At 35.6% G+C, this 17137-nt stretch overlaps 1 protein-coding gene across 1 annotated transcript; it reads right to left on the reverse strand.

The window, feature by feature from the left end:
* Positions 1-11504: 11504 nt before the first annotated feature.
* LOC149531242 (tubulin beta-6 chain-like) lies at positions 11505-15111 on the reverse strand. Its single transcript, XM_089811905.1, has 3 exons — positions 14612-15111; positions 13300-13569; positions 11505-12533 (listed from the first exon to the last, which is right to left on the reverse strand). Exons 1-3 carry the CDS (start codon positions 15012-15014, stop codon positions 11851-11853), a joined length of 1356 nt encoding a protein of 451 aa, XP_089668031.1. The 5' UTR covers positions 15015-15111; the 3' UTR covers positions 11505-11850.
* Positions 15112-17137: the final 2026 nt, after the last annotated feature.

Consider the following 17137-nt stretch of genomic DNA (forward strand, 5'->3'; position numbering starts at 1 on the left):
ACCTAGACACTGATGCTAAATCACTTCTCAGAATTTGCAAAGCAAGTTCCTTCCTTCTCCAACATTCTCGGGTCCTCCAAACAAACTCTCCCCGAGCTTCTAGGAGTGCCTAAATATAAAGAACTCTGAGGAAGCACCTAGAATGTCTCTAGAAACAACCAGAAGATGAGATAAGCATTGACAACTAAGCACGAGCTTTTTCCAACCTTCTAGATGAGTCACAAGATTGTAGACACCATGTGCTTGATTTTGCATGCTAACTCTGATGTTGTTGACATATGTGCAATCAAGGGAGGCGCTTACTCCTAGGTAGACTTATAAATTTTATTTTAATTATTTTATTGATATTATTAATATTATTTATTTATTATTTATTATTATTTTTATTATTAATAATTTTAATATCTTTTATTTAATTATTTAACTCAATTAATTTCCATTTAATTAATTAAAATAAAAATATCAAAATATCATAACATTATATTAATTTTCCCCAAAACAATTAAATTATTAATTAAATCTTTTAATTCTAGACTTAATTAATAGAATATTCTCCAAAGACCTCCAAAATAAAAAATATGAAAACCCATTATAGAACAATCCACACAAAATCAATCTAAGGGGTTAAAATCACGAATTATGTCATCCGACACATTTGAAAGGCAAAATATCTTGGATACTTGTCCTACCTCACTAGGACAAATGTTTTTAGGGTTTAGGATTCAGACTTGAGAATTTATCTCCCCTCTCTTACCATTGAGATAGTGCGATAGGGTACGCTCATCTTGGCAATTCAGGGAAGTTGATACCCAGTACCTGTAACCTGCATAAAATCCATGCATGTACATACTATATATATATATATATATATATATATATATATATATATGTCAAGCTAAACAGGCAATGGCAGGAAGTGGTGCATCGTGTAGATCCCAACTAGCAAGTAACTATGACTCCCTTCCTTAACCACATCAGAAACGTCATACAATAAAAGAAAAAACACGCACACCATACACATGCAAGTATGGGGTAAGTATCCATAAGAAAACACATGTGATAATAAACCATCTAACTAATCATCATCAATAAGTGGAAATAATGTAATAATCATCATGCATATATGAAATGTAGAGTCTAAGTAATCTCATCCTATATCAACTGAATCCATAGCACAATATTTGATAGTCTCAACATAATGCTACTAACTATCAACATATAACTAGTCTAACATAGTTCGGCAATGATAGCAACAATGTATCTAGAAAAATGTAAACGAGGGCAGGCACTACATCCACCCCCCCAGGATTAGGCTTACTCCTGGAAGCCTACGAACAAGTAGGGATATAAATCTCGTAATCTAGCTCAATCCTCTCATGTAGCTGAAGAGTCATCAGTAGGGTCCCATTGGACCCTTACTTGCTCTATGTTTCGACCCTTGAGGGTCAACTTCCGCTGCTCCAGAATATGAACCGGCTCCAAAGCCAGCTACTCGTCCTCTACCTGCAATGCATTCTAATCAAGAATATGTACAACATCAAGGATATATTGCCTAAGTAATGAAACATGCAAAATATCATGAATGCAAGCTAGGCTGGGCGATAAAGCAACGCGATAAACAACTAGGCCAATCCTCTCAAGAATCTCGAATGGTCCCACAAAGCGAGGTGCTAGCTTCGAACCCTTTTTGTATCGGATCAGACTCTTCTGTGGACGCACTCTCAAGAATACCTTATCTCCCACAGCAAACTGCTTATCTTTCTTATGTGCATCAGCATACTTTTTTTGTCTATCATGTGTCGTAGTCAAGTGCTCATGGATATGCACTACCTGTTGCTCCATATCACAAAGCATCTCAGGACCCAGCAAGATCCAATCCTCAAGACTATCCCAACTCAAGGGTGTACAACAAGGACGTCCATATAAAGCTTGAAATGGTGCCATGCCAATAGAACTGTGATACCCATTGTTGTAGGAAAACTCCACTAGGTAAAGATAGTCCTCCCAATGTGTCTGCCTATACATCACATACATCCTTAACATATCTTCAAAAACCTAATTCACCCTCTTTGTCTGACCATCTGTCTCTGGGTGATATGCTAAACTAAAATTCAATTGTGCTCCAAGCTCATGTTGCAGTGATGTCCAGAATGCAGATGTGAATATAGGATCCCTATCTGAAATGATTTTTCAGGGAATACCATGTAGTCTCACAATGTCATGCATGAAGACATTAGCTACAGAAGCTGCCATGTAGGAAGACCTGATTGGTGAAAAATGTGCCACCTTAGTCAACCGATCAACGGTGACCATGATAGCATCATGAAGACGAGTAGTCATACGTAATCCTACTATGAAGTCCATAGAGATGATGTCCCAATTCCATGAAGGAATGAGGTTTGGTTGCAAGAGTCCTGCTAGGTGCTAGTGTTTTGCCTTGACTCTCTAACACTCAGGACACCTAGCCACATAATCAACAATGTCTCACTTCATCTCGGACCAATAGAATAAACGTCACAAATCTGCATGCATCTTTTTGACACCTAGATGTGTTGAGTAAGGTGCACGATGGGCCTCTGCTAGAATCAAGGTGCAAAACTCATCCTGTAGCGGCACATAAATCCTTCTTGAATGTCTCAAAAGACCATCTGACTCAAGGACATAGCCTGGAAACTTACCCTCCAAAGGTCTTCCTGAATCTATTTCCCTGCACACTTCCTGGTACCAAGAATCTGTAGGAAGTGCCTGAAGAATCTGACTCCTCAAATCAACACTAAGAGTCATAGATGATATCACATGTCTCCTGCGACTCAAATCATCTACCACCACATTCTCCTTTTCTTGAATGTACTTTACCTTGAAGTCATACTCACATAGAAATTCCATCCATCGCCTTTGGTGAGCATTCAAATTAGGTTGAGTGAAAATGTACTGAAGACTGCGATGATCACTATGTAGCTCGAATATGTGCCCCAACAAGACATGTCTCCACCTTGTCAAAGCATGAACTACTGCTGCTAACTCAAGATCATGTGTAGGATAATTTAGCTCATGATCCTTGAGCTTGCGTGATTCATACACAATCACTCATCCATTCTACACCAAGACTGCTCCAATCCCCTCAAGGGAAGCATATGTACATACCATGAAATCACCTTCTGGATCAAGTACTACTAAGATTGGTGCACTAGTCAAAAGCTCCTTGAGCTTTCGAAATGCTTCCTCACATTTCTCTATCCATCTAAACTTCTTTCCTTTCCTCTGAAGGGAAGTGATAGGATGTGCTATTCTAGAAAAGTTTTGGACAAATCTGCAATAATAACTAGCTAGACCCATGAAACTACGAATCTCTGACACATTAGTCAGTGTAGGCCAATCTACTATTGCCTGGATCTTCATAGGGTCTACAGAAATACCATCCCTGGAAATGACATGCCCTAAATACTGAATCTCTGATTTGAAGAATTCACACTTAGCTGCATTGGCATAAAGATGATTGTCTCTCAAGCACTGTAAAACCAATCACAGGTGTTCCTCATGCTCCTTCTGAGACTTAGAATATATCAATATATCATCAAGGAACACAAGTACAAACCTATCAAGATAAGATCAAAACACCCCATTCATCAAGCTCATGAAAACTGATGGAACATTTGTCAGCCCAAAAGATACCACTATGAACTCATAGTGCCCATAGTGAGTTCAAAAGGCGGTCTTGTGAATGTCGGCTTCCTTAATGCAAAGCTAGTGGTATCCTAACTTAAGGTCGATCTTGGAGAATATTGTAGCTCCCTTGATCTGATCAAATAAGTCATCAATCCTTGGTAGAGGATACCTGTTCTTTATTGTCACCTCATTCAACTGTCTATAATCAATACAAAGGCGCAAAGAACCATCTTTCTTTTTCACAAAGAGCACTAGAGCTCCCCATGGTGACACACTAGGTCGAATGCTCCCTTTGGCCAAAAGTTCCTCTAGCTGAAGACGCAACTCACCCAATTCCTAAGTAGTCATACGATAAGGAGGTTTAGAGATAGGCTCTGCTCTTGGAATAAGATCAATGCTGAATTCGATGTCCCTTTTCGGGGGCATGCCCGAAATCTCACTTGGAAAAACATCTGTATGCTCCTGTAGAATCAAGTGATCTAAAGTCTATCTCATAGGATCTTCCTCATCAAGCTCATTTATCGTAACCGCAAATAACTGACATCCCTTACGAAAACTCTGCTTCAATTGCATAGTAGAAATCATTCGTAGAGATATAGGCCTTGGTATTCCAACAATCTTCACATCCTTCCCTTGGTCATCCTGACACATGATAATCTTCTTCCTGCAATCTATACTAGCTCTATGTGAGCCAAGCCAATCCATACCTAAAACCACATCATAGGAACCAAGAGGTATAACCCGAAGGTCAACTGCAGTATCAAATCCTCCTATGCTAAGCCCACACTTATGAACTACAGAATTTGTCTCCAGACCTTAAAGCTTGAGGCTAGTTCCACTTGCCAACCATGATATTGCTTCACCGCATCCAGCTTACACTTAGCAACTAGAGATGGAAAAATAAATGAATCTGTAGCACCTGAATCAAACAACACTGAAAGAGGTGTACCTTGAATAGCTCCTGTGGTTTCAACCACTGTTCCCTGATGGTCTGCCTGGCGATGATCTACTGCTGCAAACACTCTATGAGTTCTACCTGCATCTCCAACTACAGGCTCTGATGTTGTTGGCCTAGGTCCTGAATACTGAGGTGCTCGTTGTGGATAATGGGCTGCAAAATGTCCAACCTACCCACATGTAAAACATCATGTACTTTTGCCAGATCCTCTCCCTATAGGTGGTGCATTTGACTGCCGACGGCTATCCTTGCTAACAAAAGACTGACTGCTCTGAGTTGGCTAATTTTGTTTATTGCGTCGAGTGTTGCGGTTGTTCTTGGAGTTAGAACCTCTGCCACCACCTTGAGCCTAAGGGTACAATCCCTTCTGCTGTTGTGTCTGCTAAGACTGCTGCTGGTACTATTTCCCCTTAGAAAAAGGAGGCTTCATGTTTCCACCTGAGTTGTAGTTGCCCTTAGATCTTGATGCTATAGGCGCTCCCACAAAACCTCCTTGACCAAGGTTGACACTTTGTTCTACAAGAATGGCTCATTCTACCGCATCCTTGAGGGTTTTAGGCTCAAATATCTGACACCCCCAATTATACTGTTGTTCAAACCTCTAATAAAGTGTTATGTCAACTAAGTCGAGTTGTCATTGAATCTTGAAAAGGACATAAGCTCATAGAATTTGCGCTCATACTCTGTCACAGTCATAGAATACTACTTGAGATTATGGAACTCATCTACCCTTTGCTGCTTCCATTCCTCTGGTAGGAATCGCTTGCGAAAACTCTCTAAGAATAGCTCCCAAGTGACACTGTTCATATCTATGCCCAGCTTCTTTTCCTCAATTGTCCACCAAGTGGCCCCAAAATTCTCCAAGTTGGTAATTGTGAATCTTGCCTTAACATTACTATCAAAGTCCTGCATGGAAAAAATCCTATCAAGAGCAATAAGCCATTGTTCGGCCACATATCCAAAACCCTACCCGTTGAAGGGCTTGACCTTGGATCTCGAAAGGTCCTTCATCTAAGTAGATACAATGGATCTCTGATGATGCCTCCGAGGGCTCCTAGACCTGGGTCTATGCTCTTGTTCTGTCTGATGTGCTTTATGTTGATCATGAATAGGAGGTAGGCGATCAAGAATGGTCTACATCATCTGTCTCAAGTTAACCTCTTCAAATTCATCTTGGTCACCCCTATGGCTCTCTTCCTGTTGCTCACTAATGTGCTCTCCCCCGCTCTCTTCATGAGCAGGCCCTCCACGGACAGACTCATGGACACTGATAGCTCTATCACGACTACGGCCTCTAACAGAAGACCTTGTCCTAGATACCATCCTACAACAATATCCAAGATACAAAATACTATCACAACCATAAGGCATGCTACTGTATAGCATAAAAGGCACAAGTTTAACAAATAGACTAAGTTCAACTCCAATTTTTCCTATGTTTAAGTTTAAGTAGAATTTTCAGTTTTGAAAGCTAAGTGTTGCATATGCAAGTAACAGTTTACGTTCTGTTTTAGTTCACCTAGTTTCAAGTTTGAAAGAGATACACATAATAGTTCAAAGTCCTAGTTTTGTTCCAAAATCCCCAGAGCTCCCAATGTAGAAACTCGGGCTCTGATACCAAATGTAATGCCCCGCCAAGGGATCCAAAGAATTAACCTAAAGTTTCACTAAGTTTGGTAGCATTTTTTTTTTAAAAACATAAAAGTTAAACCATACACATAGTAACAGAAGCAATAACAACATTTAACTGAAAGTGAACATAAACTTACATAAAAGGTTGCATTCTTCAAGGATCCCTTAACATTGAATCACATCTAATTTAACTATTAATGATTCCATCTAATACTACATCCACATGAAATAATAATGAGAAGTCCAACGTTCTTAAACAATATACTTTGTTTCCAAATGTCCCTTAATAAATTACATTTCAGAATGCTCAATCATCCACTATACATGTCACAGGGTATGAAAGGCTTAAAAGAATATACATGTGCTAAATAAAGTACATCATCCTAATTTAATCCATGATGCAAGTGCAATAAAGTAAATGAAACCAAATACCATACATGAACATCATCATAGAAAATATAAACACCCATTGTAAGAGATAACCATGAATCATAACATATAATTATCTAAGTGCACAGTTACTCCCAATCGTAAATAGCATCATTAGACCATCGTGGGCCCTAGCCATCCCCCTCGTGCATAACATTCCAAGTCACTGAAGAAATCATTGCTATTATCATAGTAGGAATGTCACTCCTATAACATACTACATCATATGCAGAAAGAAATCTAACATGCTACAACATATGCAAAATCACAAATGTCTACCTGGACATTGATGCTAAATCACTTCTCCTCAGAATCTGCAGAGCAAGTTCCCTCCTTCTCCAACGTTCCCAGGTCCTCCAAACATGCTCTCCCCAAGCTTCTAGGAGTGCCTGAATATAAAGAACTCTCAAAAAGCACCTAGAATGTCTCTAGAAACAACCAGAAGATGAGATAAGCGTTGACAACTAAGCACGAGCTTTTTCCAACCTTCTAGATGATTCACAAGGTTGTAGACACCATGTGCTTAATTTTGTGCACTAACTCCTGTGTTGTTGACATATGTGCAATCAAGGGAGGCACTTACTCCTAGGTAGACTTATAAATTTTATTTTAATTCTTTTATTGATATTATTAATATTATTTATTTATTATTTATTATTTATTATTATTTTTATTATTAATAATTTTAATTTCTTTTATTTAATTCTTTAACTCAATTAATTTTCATTTAATTAATTAAAATAAAAATATCAAAATATCATAACATTATATTAATTTTCCCCAAAACAATTAAATTATTAATTAAATCTTTTAATTTTAGACTTAATTAATAGAATATTCTCCAAAGACCTCCAAAATAAAAAATATTAAAACCCATTATAGAACAATCCACACAAAATCAGTCTAAGGGGTTAAAATCACAAATTATGTCATCCGACACATTCGAAAGGTAAAATATCTCCGATACTTGTCCTATCTCACTAGGACAAATGGTTTAAAGGTTTAGGATTCGGACTTGAGAATTTATCTCCCCTCCCTTACCATTGAGATAGTGTGATAGAGTATGCTCATCCTGGCAATTCAGGGAACTCGATACCCGGTACCTGCAACCTGCATAAAATCCATGCATGTACATACTATATATATATATATATATATATATATATATATATATATATATATATATATATATGCTAAGCTAAACAGGCAATAGCAAGAAGTGGTGCATTGTGTAGATCCCGACTAGCAGGTAACTACAACTCCCTTCCTTAACCACATCAGAAACGCCATACAATAAAAGAAAAAACACGCACACCATACACATGCAAGTATGGGGTAAGTATCTATAAGAAAACACATGTGATAATAAACCATCTAACTAATCATCATCAATAACTGAAAATAATGTAATAATCATCATGCATGTGTGAAATGTAAAGTCTAAGTAATCTCATCCTATATCAACTGAATCCATAGCACAATATCTGATAGTCTCAAAACAATGCTACTAACCATCAACATATAACTAGTCTAACAGAGTTCGGCAATGATAGCAACAATGTATCTAGAAAAATGTAAACGAGGGCAGGCACTACAGATAATGCTCCTAGGATCATGTCTAAGTAGGAGACTCAAAACAGACTTGTTGAGGTTGATAATGATGATCAGGAGAACCAAGAGAGCACTTTGGACCAAGCTAGAGTCAAATATTGGGATGGAAATAATGACAACCAGGATGAAGATGCTTTTTTTAGAGATAGTTGGGGCAATCCTAATCTTAGAAGCAGTAGCAATGATAGTTGTGAATAGTCTTGCCATTGGAAGCCTTTTTTTGTATATGTGCCTTTATAGTAAATAATTTTTGCAAGTTGTATATGAACTATATGTCTAGTATATGGAAGTGGCTATCCTCCACACAAAATGCACCTTTGACCAAAATTGAAAAAATTGAAAACACAACATATTTTGTTGAAATTTTCAGCATTTGTTCTTCATGATTTGTATGTTCTGTAATAAAAAACAACAAAGAAATTGAGATAAAATCACTGTGTTTTTTGAGATTGAATTTTTTTTTTCGACTTTTAGTGCATTATGTCTGCAGCATAGTCGATACCCTACTATATAGACTTTTGATAGTATTAAACTGAAACTAGTCGATAATATAGAATTGTTTTTGCTATCGATATGCTAGACTTTTGCTTTTATACTTAGTTGATAAATTGTCTCTAATCAAAAAAAATGTTTTAAATGTTTTAAACCTTTATTCAGCTTCTTTATCCCATGAAGCGTTTGTATATATGAAATTTCCAAAGTTGGAACTCAATTGCCTACTTACTCTCATCTTTAATTTAAATAAATAAATAAATGTACGAACACTATCTTATTAGAGTGCATTTTGTTTCTTGGATACTATTTTAGACAAGCTACGTACTCTATAAACAATATTTAGTTTCATAGAATATTTTTTACAAATATGGGGATAGTGCCTAGTAAATTGGTTTAACAAGTAATTAATAAAAAAAGCATGCCTTAAAATTGAAGTTTAGCTCCAAGGGGTTAATTTAATTATTATACATCAAAATATTTCAAAGATTGTGTCCAATCGTAGAGTACTTTGGGAAGAACGTGAAATATGGATAGAGAAATAGACATATCCATAGAAAGTCGTTTGTGTGTGATGAACGCTAACCCACGTTGGACGCCTTCCATTAAACCGGAGAGCTTACGATTTATACCACAAATATTTATTGGAAGTTTATTGGACAACGGGAAAACCAGTCTGGCGCGAAATTGGCACGTGAACCCACGTTATCATTAATGGCCAGCGTGTTACACAATCTTTCACAACTGGAAGATATGACACATTATGATTTTATTTGATTAAAATTTCCCATCAGGCCTATTCTATGGGATGGGGCTCAATTTTTATGTTGGGATTGTGTACATGCTCTCCAAGCTCTTGGTAACTAATTTATTACAAGCTCTTTGGAATTTTCTTTGGACTAAATCTATTGGTAGAGAAGGAAAAATAGGAAAAATAGGTTGGGTTAATAAAATATTTTATAATATTGGTAAGAAAAAGGTTTATTATATTTAAGACTTCAATTCAAATGGGAGCATGGTGAGAAAGTCTATTTAAGGGTTGGTATTAAAGGGAAAGTAAAGTTGTTAGTGGTACAATTGAGGACATGAGTTTAAGACAATTTTCGTGGACTTATTCATTCATTCATTGACCTATGTTTATGAGTAGAAGGTTACAAGAAGCCATATTTTATGTAAATGAATGGTACACTTAGCACTCGTTACATATAGGTGATGTTCAAGAGGTGAAGAAGTGTTGGATCTTCCCAAAAGGTCACTCATTCCAGCACTGCTCCAACTCAAGTGTGTTCAATCATGGAGCTTTTCTCAAGGTTCCATTCTCATGAGAAATAGATTCTTTTATAAAACACGAACTAATTGTACAATTTATACTATTAAGAATCAATTTGATATTTGAAAAGACTTATAGATTTGAAGTAACTTTGATTCAATTTTGTTTATTAAGGGTGGGGGTTTGTGTTTGTTTTGATTCAATGGATTTTTAAAAAGAAGGATTGAGAGTAATTTTATTTTTCATAAATTATATTCTTAGACAATTTTTAAACATATTTATATAGAAGTTATTAAGAAATAGCAAAAGATTTTCTTCTAATTAGTAGAGAAAATAGGAGATAATGACAATGATTAGTTTTTATATCTATCTTGATTGAGAATTCATCTCATATAAACTCTTGAATGTATCATTTTATATCCAACAAATTTGTTGTGTAACCATATGTACTATTATTCTAAAATAATAATATTGTTACTTATTTAATGCAAGTCATTTATCATAAGAATGACTTTTAAGACTTGAAGAAAGAGGACTTCATAGTTAGTTACTATAAGTTAGTGGGTTTAGATTGTTTGTTGTACAAAATGTGTGAAACTATATTTTGGATATTAAACCTACAATTCATTACTTATTTATTCATTGAATTCACAAAGGAAATTTAAGTTGAACAATGAAATGTTTGAATTGTTCAATTATATTCATATCATTAAAAATCTCTAAATTTTTAACAATCGTTAATTTTTGTAATTTATATTTTAAAAAATTGTCAAATAAATAATTTAATGTTTGAAATGCACAACCTTAAAATAATTATTAATAATAATATATATATACAGAAATTAAATATTTTCTCTCCTTATATATATAATAATTTTTATTGTTTGTTTCATTATAAACATTTTATTGTAAACACTATAATAATAAACACAATGAAAACCATTTCAATCTTATAATAAGAAAAATTCTAACATTCCAACAAATTCATTGCATGACATTGTCCAGTAATTTAATTTAATGGATGATTTAATTACCCATATTAACTTTGTTTATTTCTCTTTTCAAAAAGATATTCCCATTAAAATTCTAAAAACTTTAGCAGTAGTCCAAGTCCCCAATTACTAATAGTTGATATTTCTTAATTTTTTTGGTTGTTGATTGGTTCGTTTGTACAAAAAGTACTATAACAAAAAAAACGTTATCCAAAGTACTATCATAGATATTAAGCTACATAAGGACTAATGGGTTTATCTCATCACTGCATGTTACTTTTGAGGGAATCACGTCATCGGCTTAAAGTCCAAAAATGATTTTTGACAATGGCTTATCTGTATGGTCTTCTAAGCTTTGGCATAAAAAGAACTCAAAAATTTTTGTGTGGATTTCTCAATCTTACTGATACAGACTTGCATGTCGTTTGCGTTGCTAAGAAGCACAAATCAAACATTGTTACAAAATAGCATATATTTTATTTAGCTTGCCATCAACATTAAAGAATCGATAATAGAACAAACCTTGCAGATATTTAACAAAATATGGTAGCAACATTTATAACAGGAAATGCCTCATCTTCACCCTCATACTCCTGACAGTAGCAGTAGCCATAACCACAAATATTGCTCTTGTGAAACGAACTAGGACACTGGAGCTTATTTCTATAGTGCTTCAAACAGTTCCTCTTATACTATGCACTGGACCAATTTCTTAAGATTACTAACAAATATGAAAATTAAATTGGATAGAGAGACCACATATAGAGACTGAAAGGTAATGCAGAGAGCTAAGGGTGCAATCACATGTTTTCATGTTGAATTCCTTCCTCTTCCTCTTCTTCATAAACATCCTCGTCCGCGGTCGCATCTTGGTACTGCTGATACTCAGAAACAAGATCATTCATGTTGCTCTCTGCCTCAGTGAACTCCATCTCATCCATGCCCTCACCAGTGTACCAATGCAAGAAAGCCTTTCTCCTGAACATTGCAGTGAACTGCTCACTGACCCTCCTGAACATCTCCTGAATGGAAGTGGAGTTTCCTACAAAGGTGGAAGCCATCTTCAGTCCTGTAGGAGGGATGTCACACACACTTGACTTCACATTGTTGGGGATCCATTCCACAAAGTATGAAGAGTTCTTGTTTTGGACATTGATCATCTGTTCATCTACCTCCTTGGTGCTCATCTTTCCTCTGAACATGGCGGAGGCCGTAAGGTACCTGCCATGTCTTGGATCAGCAGCACACATCATGTTCTTTGCATCCCACATTTGTTGTGTGAGCTCTGGCACCGTCAAGGCTATGTACTGCTGGGATCCGCGGGAGGTTAGAGGAGCAAACCCCACCATGAAGAAGTGAAGACGTGGGAAAGGAATGAGGTTAACTGCAAGCTTCCGGAGATCTGAGTTGAGCTGCCCAGGGAACCTCAAACAGCATGTAACTCCGCTCATGGTTGCTGATATCAAGTGGTTCAAGTCGCCAACTGTTCGAAATGCAAATCAAGACAATGCTTAGATCCATCTCACAACAAAATACATCGTAATTATGGTTACAATTGGTGTTCTGATGTGGGGAATGTTTTAGATATCATTGGGCTGTATGAATACTATAATTGTAGGTTTTAAATTTTTACACAATCAAATCCAGAACCTAGAATTATAGATGTTATGAATTGTGAAAATTTGTTACTTCTGTATGAATACTGTCGTTCATAAGTGATATCAGATTTCCACAATCTATGATAATGAATTCTTACTTCTGAGTTTGATTGTGTAACAGTTTTTTACCGTCATCAGGATACAAGAAAACAAAGGAAAATCAGATGATGCATCAACATTCTCCTCAGTTCTATTGCATTTGCATCCTAATGATGGATCATGTAATTTGATCCAAAACATTGATAGTAAAAAACTGTTACATAATCAAACCCAGAAATTAGAATTTACTATCATCCAGTCAAACACCATCTAGATGCCCACAACGTAGATTATTGCACACAGTTTTCATGTGATATTTAAAGAATAATTCTGCAATCACACATTTGAAAGCAATTCTAGAGAGGAGGTTTCTTATCAAAACTTCAGAAAAGGTTGTTTAAGAAATATACAACTGGAATGTTGATATTTGAGAGAAATATAAGGTGAGGTTAAGTGTACTATTAAACCAACACTACCGAGACGCATAGGCAATAACAGCATTTAAGGATCAGTGCTAATTCAGGTGCGCATTAAGGAACACGGTCTACTTACAACTGGGTGTAGTCAGCTTGAGTGTCCTGAAGCAGATATCATACAGCGCCTCATTGTCCAAAACCATGCACTCATCTGCATTCTCGACCAATTGATGAACTGACAAAGTAGCATTGTAAGGCTCCACAACTGTATCAGAAACCTTAGGCGAGGGAAACACAGAAAATGTCAGCATCATTCTATCTGGGTACTCCTCCCGGATCTTCGAAATCAACAAGGTACCCATTCCAGATCCCGTACCTCCTCCCAGTGAGTGGCACACTTGAAACCCTGCGTAAAAAACAACAATTGTAAGCCCTGAAGATCTAAAATCTCATTTCACAATGCAAATGAGAAAACCATGCAGCATGCCCACTTGAACCCCTACAAAAAATATAAAGGGTAAGACTCGAACATCTCAAATTCATCCATTATGCCAATGGAAAACACCTAAAGTATTGGCAGGATTCAAATTAGGCATTGAAAACTACATATACCGCCAAAATATGTTGTGTACGGTTTTTATCTGACCCCGCAGTGTCTCATACATTTCAACTAATGTCAATGGGAAGCAAAAGTACTTCAAAAAAGCATTCCCATTTTACACATCGCATTTCAGAATAGTTTCCTGCAATTTTAATCCGGTTTCAGGTAGTTAATTTGATGGCCCGTTTCCAATTGCAATCAGCAAGTGAAGCGAGAAAGCAAAACTGACGTTATTAAAAATTACCATCATATAGTATCGATAGTCACAGGCTCGCACAAAGTTCCCTATAACGCAGTACTCCAAACAAAGTGAACAACCATTGAATTTCCTGGCAAGTCACTTAGCCCTATACAAGTATACTTAACCAGCATTGCCTCATACAAGTCAAATTAACCACCATTTTTTCCCATAAGCCGGTCCGCTTATTCCACTACCCCATTTGAAAACCCCCTAGAAAATTTCAAGTGTCTTCCGAGCACAATTACTCAATTCATTTTGTAATAGATTGAAGTTTTCAATCCGCGTCATTTTTATACAAATCTCTACAATTAACTGCAAGCATTTACCAACATTTATTTGAACAACCCATTTCTCCTAAGTATATATATATCTTTAAAAACAAAAGACCAATTTAAACAAAAACAAATGCCCATACAATAAACCCCACTCTTCCTCAAGCAGATCCCATGCACAAGACCACTTAACGCCCTAGCCTACTCACCAAAACCCTTATGCCAACATCGCACCCAGTAAACAATTCATATGCAGATTCGCATACCAGGTTTTCACGCAATTACATTTCCCACATAAATACATTTCAAATTTCTCAAAGACCAATGCACATACCTTGCAAACAATCACAATTCTCAGCCTCCTTCCTGACAACATCCAGCACCGAATCAATCAACTCAGCGCCCTCAGTATAATGCCCCTTGGCCCAGTTATTACCAGCCCCAGATTGGCCAAAAACAAAATTATCGGGCCTAAAGATCTGCCCATATGGTCCAGACCGCACACTATCCATAGTACCAGGCTCCAAATCCATGAGCACAGCCCGGGGAACAAAGCGCCCACAACTGGCCTCATTATAATACACATTGATTCTCTCCAGCTGAAGATTACTATCACTCTCATTACCCCTGTATCGCCCAGTCGGATCAATCCCATGCTCATCACAAATCACTTCCCAAAACTTGGCGCCGATCTGGTTTCCACATTGTCCACCTTGAACATGCAAAATTTCCCTCATTTTCAATACCAATTGAAACAAAACCGAGAAGTTTGGAGAAGAACAAGCGCCTCAATGCTGCTTTTGCTTCCTTTTCTGCCCTTCTCTTATCGCATTTGGTAAGAAGCAGGCAGAATTGGGTTTTAATATTGGCTTCCCGTTTCGGTTACCCTGGTGGCAAACGGCGGGACCGTTTTGAATCGGGGCCGGGCCGGTTCTTGGGCGGTCAGAATCGATGGGCCCGTTTAGGGTTGGCGCATGACTCAGCACACGTAAGCGTCATGTGGGTATGCCTGGTTTGTCAGATATTACTTGGCATTTGGGTTCTCTAATTTTATCTATCTGATTGCCCTGGCCTGTCATGGGTTGTCATGGATTGAGTAGGTGAAGGGCAAGTGCAGGGTTTGATGTTTCCATTAGACCCCATCTGGTCTGCTTCCTCATAGCCTCCAATGGCGGTCACTGGTCAATTATGAGGTGAGAGTGAGAAGTTGTAACTACAGTAAAGAATGGGGAAGCTAATGATTAGCTATTGCCCCTAACTTTTCCTCTAATTTGGTGGGGACATTGAATTGCCATGACTACCTATGGAAGTAATGTATAAGGATAAGAGGAAGGCTTGGTAGTCAAGTGTCTTTTCAATTGTGTACTTTCATTTTTGGGACTTATCAAAGTTATTCACCTTACGTCTTGTCATCTGGCTCTAGCAATTTAGAGTTGTTTTAACTAGTGAGATATTTCAGTGGGAAAATAAAGTGTATAGGTGATTTTTTATAGTGAAATGAACTTTTTGATTTTCTTTTTTTCTCTCTGTTGCGAAATATGATAAAGATAGTGTAAGAGGGAAACAAGTCATTTTTATGAATAGCCGTCACATATTAGTTCCTGCCTACAGCAGGTAATTTATGCTTTCGCTTAGTCCATTGTATTAATAGCTCCACCAATCAGATTTTAGATTTCATTCATATAATAATGTTTGCAAAAGGTTTTGTAATTTGCATAATTTTTTGGAATTGAAAAATACAATTTTTTGAAAACCTTATTAGTTCATGAGGAAAAAGGCAATGAAAAAATTTAATTTTTTTCAACAAAAATACAACTATTTTTAACAACACCTCTATTAATGCAAGCATTAATTGCAACTTTATATTTTCTTTTCTTGTGACAAGTGGATAAATTTTATTAAAAATAATCATTTTCCTAACACCTCATGAATGCATTAATTTCAATTTTACCTTTTCCACATTTGTGATTAGTGGACAAACTTTTTTTTAAAAAGACAATCACTTTTAATTGATTATTTTTGTAATTTGTAAAATGCTATTAAATATAGATATTTTAATCAAGTATAGGTATTTTAATCAAATATAGACATTTTAACTCTTTTAAATTGTCAATTTCTAAAAATTATTTTTTATATAGCTTAATTTCATATTTATTTTTATTTTAATTTATATATAAGTTTAAATTAGAATTTAGTTTCTTTTATTTGGACATATCTAAACCAATGTTTTTAATAGATTTATTGTTTTTTTTTTTTATATATATATAATTTTTATTATATTGATATTTTTAATTTATACTTTAAAATACATAATACTAATTTTGTATCAATTTTAATAAAGTTCAAATTGTTTAGCTTTGTATATTATCAACTTTATTTATGATAAGTGTGTTTGGTTTTTTTAAAGCATAAATGTTATTTTTAAATTAATTTATGCTTATTTATTTTTATGCATTAGATTTAAGCTTAAGAATATTGTCCACCTCCTTCAATTAGATGAATTTATCGCTTAAACAAGATATATCAAACAATTTCATCATTAAAATTAATCAATTTAACTCTCTTTTTTAAAAATTATATAATTTTATCTATATCTTATATATAATTAGTTCATAAATATCTTTGGTCTCATAAATGTTCTTTACGATGTCATCTAATTTTAATTTACCATGATACTATAATATTTATTTATATATTCTTTTACTATTTTAATTAATATATATCATTGCAGTTATATAATTTAATAATATACTGACTATACTCTGTAATTTAATTTAGCTTACCACTATAATATTCTATTTGTCATTGCTATTTATTTGTTATTTATTAAACTAAATACATTATATTTTAACCAAAACCT

This window comes from Cupressus sempervirens, chromosome 11, assembly GCF_028749045.1.
Source record: "Cupressus sempervirens isolate cs-2001-9-10 chromosome 11, ASM2874904v1, whole genome shotgun sequence".
NCBI lineage: Eukaryota > Viridiplantae > Streptophyta > Pinopsida > Cupressales > Cupressaceae > Cupressus > Cupressus sempervirens.